General features: G+C 62.3%; 1 protein-coding gene across 1 annotated transcript in view; it reads right to left on the bottom strand.

Moving 5' to 3' along the window:
- Positions 1 to 684: 684 nt before the first annotated feature.
- Positions 685 to 5,904, bottom strand: part of COL18A1 (collagen type XVIII alpha 1 chain) — a 54,565-nt gene continuing 49,345 nt past the window's right edge. Inside the window, exons 38-41 of the mRNA XM_026447429.2 lie at positions 4,705 to 4,950; positions 4,070 to 4,267; positions 3,226 to 3,341; positions 685 to 2,237 (exon numbers count right to left, since the gene is read on the bottom strand). Of these exons, the coding sequence (XP_026303214.1) occupies positions 2,027 to 2,237; positions 3,226 to 3,341; positions 4,070 to 4,267; positions 4,705 to 4,950 (771 nt within the window). The 3' untranslated portion in view covers positions 685 to 2,026. The remainder of the gene's footprint in view (positions 2,238 to 3,225; positions 3,342 to 4,069; positions 4,268 to 4,704; positions 4,951 to 5,904) is intronic.

Below are 5,904 nucleotides of genomic sequence, written 5' to 3' on the forward strand. Positions count from 1 at the left end.
TGGAAGATGGCCCGAGTCAGTGGATGGTGCTGGTCAGACAGGGCTGTGGTCCTGGGTGCATCCAGGGACCCTGTCACGGCCACCCTGGGGACCGTGCTGGGAAGGGTCTGTAGCAGCCATTTCCTGGGCTCGTAGATCTAGCAGGATGTGATGGGTGGAGGTGGGCTGGGCCTGTGCCATGGGCCAGAGCGTCACTGGGGAGGCCCACGCTGTCATCAGAACCGGCCCCCCAGGAACCGGCCCCCCAGGCAAGGGCTTGCTCCCTCCGCAGCCCGCTCACTGCACCCACCGCCTGCCCGCCTCTGAGTCCTGCACTCACCTGGCCACCAGGACAGGGATGGCTGTCAGGATGTAGTGTTCCCGGGAGCAAGCCAAGTGCTGCTGTGAGGACAGACTTGAGAGTGTTGGTGTGTGTCCACACACCTGTGCATGCCTGTGTGCCTGTGTACACTATGGATGCTCCTGCACACCTGTGTATAACTGCACACCTGTGTATGCCCAGGCACACCTGTGTATAACTGTGCACACCTGTGTATGCCCAGGCATGCATACCCCCATGTAACTGCATGCCTGTGCACACTCGGGTTCTGCCAGTGGGGCAGTCCGGGGATAGAAGACTCCTGAGGACTCCTTTTGGAGAATTGTGTCCTTCCTGTGACAGTGAAGGCTCTTGCAAACCAAGAGTCAGTGTAAAAGGTCACTTTTATTTACCTGTCTGAATGGGCTTCACATCACACACAGTTATAGAACCAGCCCCACCAGTTTCGTCGCAGTCCCGAGGCAGGTGTGTGCTGGCGTGCTGTGGTCAGCCTGGCACTGCCCTGAGTCCACTTGTCCCTCCACACAATGAATGACTCTGGTGTCGATGCTGCCAGATCTCACGGGTGGCTGCGACAGAGGACTTCGTCGCACCTCGTGGCTGCTTTGTTCGCCTGCAGGGCAGCCTGTGTGCACCCCGGGTGTCCCCTTCAGTCCCAAGGAAGGCAAGGATGTGGGTTTCTTAGGAGACAGCCGACGACTGCCCTGCGTCTGGAGCCAGCCTGTCCATGGGCAGTGCACAGATGGCAGCCCTTCCCCACTGCCCTGTGCGCTGGCTGCTGCATGTCCTGTGCCAGCCTCAGCCTCTTCGACGTGGCCTTGTTCCATCCTGGCACTCAGCTGGACAAGTGCTGGCTGAGCCAAGTCCCAGCCAGGGGCATGAGATAGGGGTCCTGGATGGGAGGCTGCCAGACCCCAACTCACAGGACCCTCGTATCTCCCAGCTTGGACTTGGCCAGCGTGGAGCTGTCTGCTTTGGATGTATCTCATGGGTCATTTGGGAAGCCAGCCCCAGGCTCCTGTGCGTGATGTTGGAGGACAGGCCAGAGCCGGGGGTCACAGTGGGCCTCTGAGCTTGGAAACCTGCTCCCGCCTGGGGTTGCTGTGAACAGCCCAGAGCTGAGCAGAAGGGGTTGCCCCTAGCCCCAGAGACCTGAGCCCGCCTCCCATCTATCGCAGGGCAAGCACACACCGTGGAGGAGAGCCCAGGTCGCTCTGTGCTGAGTGTGGCCTCCGCTCCCATTGCCTCACGGGGCCCGTCTGCTACCAGGTCTGGGTTTTGGGCACAGAACGGAGGTGCTAGGTGGGAGATGAAGTCAGTGCCTGCCGGGGTGAGCACAGCTTCCCAGAGGAGGAAATCCTGGAGCAATCAAGCCGTGGTCGGATTCAGGCCAAGAGGCTGTACAGGGCATTGCTACTGCAGCCTACCTGACCCAGGCTGCATGACCCAGGCCGCACCAGCTGGGCTCACAGCTCAGGGGAGAGCTGGGGCAGGTGAACGTCAGCATCAGGCTTCCGTTTTAAACTTTAAAAAAAAATACACTCTTTGGCTTCCTTTTATTTCTTGAGGATTACATGACACGTGAACTATACAGGCAAGTATGGCCGCCAGGTCCTGGGGCCGGGGGCTGGCCGGCCGCTCCCTACCCACAGTGGCTGCTTCCTCCGAGCCGCCCGTCCTCTCCGGCCATCCGCATCCAGGTGGCGGCTACTTGGAGGCAGTCATGAAGCTGTTCTCAATGCAGAGGACGATATAGGCGTGGTGGCAGCTTGCGGCATTCTGCCCTAGGAGCCGGCCCCCCAGCAGGGAGGAGGCCTGACCTGTGACCGAGGGAGACTCTGTCCGCCACGTCTCGCAGTAGCTCTCAGTCAGCCTGCGCCCGCTGGGGTCCGAGCCATGCCACACGCTCTTCTGCGGCCTGTAAGAGACGCCAGGCCGTCAGTCACACCCAGACCTGCTCCACTTAGGACAGAGGCCACCCCCCCCAGGCAGGAAAGGTGGAGGCAGGAGGCCGGCCCTAGGGGTGACGGGGCTGCAGAGGCTCCCACAACCTGGAGGGCCACGTGGCCTTGCTGCTGGCTGCCTGTGGAGGGAGCTGCATCTCCCAGACTGCACGCCATGCTGCTGCCACACACCCACAGCAGAGGGGAGAGGGCCCAGGGCTTGGCCTGGCAGACCTGGCCCTCAGGCCTAAGCAAAGGCTTCCTGGGGCTGCCTCACCAGGAAGCAGCTCCGCCTCCTGGGCTCCTGGCTGCCGGCCTGCCCTGTGGCCCAGCCCCACCCACAGCGCTCCTGTCCGAGACCCTTGGCACATGCATCTCCGTTACATCAGATGGCCAGGCACTGCTGGGGACATGCGGGGTGGTACCCCGAGACACCCCTAAAAGCATGTGTGTTGGAAGAATCGGGGCGCTCCTGTGGGGAGGGCACAGCGACATTTGGGATGAAGCGTTCTTCTGGACACCCTGGAAGTTTCTGTCAACATTTTAAGGGCACACATGCTTGGACTCTGTTGTCCTTTGAGGAGTTTATTCTAAGTGAATAAACTCACTGTGATGCTTACACGGCTGACCACGGGTTTGGTGACATCCTGGGAGACTTGGAATCTATCCACCATGGGCAGAGGGCCGGGAGCGCTTAAAGGAGTTCTTAGAACTACATTCCTCTCAAACACATGCTAATGATTACTTATCATCAGAGCAGTTTTCATTTTTCTCAATGCTCTTTTGGATTTTATAATTTTTAAGTAATGAGCATGTATAAGATCTGTCCCAAAACTTAGGGGGAACTGCTCTTAGGAGCACTGGGCACACGCCTGCCCATCCATCCGTCCTGCCCGCCCACCTGCCTGTCCGCCTTCCCTGGCTGGGGCTCTCAGAGCTGCTCACACGGCACTGGGAACCTACCAGGTGGGGTGCCTCAGGACGTCCTTGCCGTCAAAGGAGAAGATGCGTGCCCCAGGCTTCAGCGGACCCTCAGAGCCCGCGAACAAAGCCTCCCAGCTGGGAAACAGCAGCTCATCCTGGAGGAGAAACGTGTGTGTGTGGGTGGATGGGCTTTTGCAGCCTCTGGGCATGTCCCGCCGGGGAACAAGCACAGGGAAGCCAGGCCTGGCCAGGCAGCCTCTGCAGACTCCAAGAGGCCTCAGCTAAGGCAGGGGACCCTGTCCCCTCATGCCAGGCTATAAGAGGGTGGGGAGCACCGGGCCGCAGCCACCTGCTCCCAGCCCTGGACCCTGGCTCCGTGACCCCTCTGCTGTTGCTTCTGGGAATGTGGTCCTCCCCAGGGCACCCAGAAACAGCCCAGTGCACGAAAAGGAGCCACAGAATAAAGCAAACATGGAGGGGGGTGTTGTGGCAGAGGGGCCACCAGGCCAGGTGGCACTGGAGGCCCAAGGGACGGTTCCTGATTCCAGGCTTGTATGTGAGGCCTGTCACCTGTGTGGACACTCGGGCCAGCAGCACGGGAACCTCTGAGAGGCACTGCCGGGGGAGTGGGGGTCAGGGGACCATGCGGAGGGCCTCATGGGATGGCCTGGGGGAGGCGGCAGCGCCCAGGGATGCAGAGGCCCTGGCCTGAGCCTCATGGGATGTGACCCACCCGGAGCCTGCCCTGAAGTCACCAGCCTGGGTGGCAGTGTCTACCATGGCAGCCTCCAGAGGTCCTTAAGGGGAGCCCCCCGCTGGGAGTTCGCCCCAGAGGTCACGTGGGGGCCGAGGAGCCCACACCCTCAGGACTGGACTGACCCACCTTGAGGTTGACGATGGGCACGGCTGCGCGGTCGGCACGGCGCACGATGCTGTACAGGTCCTGCAGCCGCGAGGACAGGAAGGCACGGAAGGTGCCCGCCAGCCCCACAGCCCGCGCCTGCTGGAAGCACTGGAAGTCGGCCCCCCGGATGCCCCGCATGCTGCCCGGCAGGGGGATGTTGAGTGCAACCAGGTGGAGCTGTGGGGAGAAGGGTACATCATGGGCTGTGTCCCATGCTGCACCCTGCACCCAGGCCCTGGGCGCCCCACCCCGGCCCCGCACCTGTGTGGACAGGCACGGCCAAGGGGGGCTGAGCGGGAAACGCCCAAGGGACACACTGAGGAGCCCAGGCAGCAGCCCCCAGACCCTGCTGGGTCAGAGCAGCCCCGGGCAACGTGGGTGCCCCCAGCTGCCGCTGCAGGCGGAGGCACGCCGGTTCCTCAAGGATGTGATAGGGGCTGGCCTTTCATGACCGCTGCTTGGCCACCAGAGGGCAAGTCCCAGGCTGAGCCACCAGACACCCACCCATGGCCGAAGCCTGGGACCCCCAGCAGCTCTGCAGGGACTGGGTCCTCTTCTGCTGCCCTGAGAGCTGAGGGATTAGATGGAGCCGAGCCCACTATGGGGGCACTCACCACGGGCTGGAAGTCGCGGTGGGTGTGGGCGGGTGGGCTCGTGGGGAGCGCCGGCCGCAGGTGCACGTAGGAGCTGTGGTGCGGGGCTCCAGGGTAGGGCCGGGGCTCGGGCAGGCGAGGGGGGCTGGCCAGGATGTCGTCTGCCCGCCAGGGCCTTGCGGTGGGGTGGGCATACTCCCGCCGGGGGTAGGGGTTGCTGTCGTGCAGCTGCACCACGGGGGGCTGCAAGGCAGCCACTTCGTTGTCCTGCAGGTGGGAGATGCGGGGCCTGTCGGCAGGGGGGCCCTCTGCCTGCCCTTCCTCCATCTGTGTCCTCCTCTGGGCTGTGTGAGGGGCTGCGCTCCAAGCTGGCAAGCAGGGCGCTGTGCCCCCGACCCTGGAGCTGCCTTTCCGTTGGTGGGGGGGGGAGTAAGGGCGGGGAGTCCTACCTGCTGTGGTGCTGGACCGTGGTCACCTCTGCTCAGGCCCCCAGACCCAACCATGCGCAGAAGCCGTGGGCCTCACTGACCACATGCCCTGACCTGCCCTCTCCTTGCTGTGGCTCCAATTTAGGGCCCCTGACCTAAGTGCAGCGACCTCTAACCTTCTCATGTCCCTGAGCCCTTGCTCTGTCTCCCTCAGAGGTGACCTCCACCCTAGAAATCCCAGCCCCCACGTCTGCACCCCAGTCCGGATTCCCCTGATTCTGCACCTTTCCCCACAGCCCTGAGCCCCTCCTGACCCAGCTGCCATCCACCTGCACTGCGTCCACATTACTGTCCCCACTGTCCACTCCACAGGGCTGGGCTGTGTGCTACCCAGGGCAATATCCATGGCCACCCGGCACACAGGAGGGGCTGTGACTATTGACTGGCCGATTGAATAAATGAATGAATCGGCAAATGAGTGAGAGCAGACTGGGCTGAACCCTGTGAGGAGACCGGCTGCTGCAGAGCCCGACACTGCTCCACATCAGGCTTTACTCCTGAGCCAATTAAGGAGTCATGACCTGTACTCAAGGAGGGGCCAACAGCAGCCGGATGCAACACTTAGGAAAACAAAAATATTCACCCAGCTTTGCACCATCCATCCACCCACCCATCCACTCACCCACCTGTCCGCCATCTTACCCACCCACCTATCAACTCACCCACCGGTCCACCATCCATCCACTCACCCACCTATCCACCCACCCACCTGTCTGCCATCCATCCACCCACC

This window comes from Piliocolobus tephrosceles, chromosome 19, assembly GCF_002776525.5.
Source record: "Piliocolobus tephrosceles isolate RC106 chromosome 19, ASM277652v3, whole genome shotgun sequence".
In the NCBI taxonomy this organism is placed as follows: domain Eukaryota; kingdom Metazoa; phylum Chordata; class Mammalia; order Primates; family Cercopithecidae; genus Piliocolobus; species Piliocolobus tephrosceles.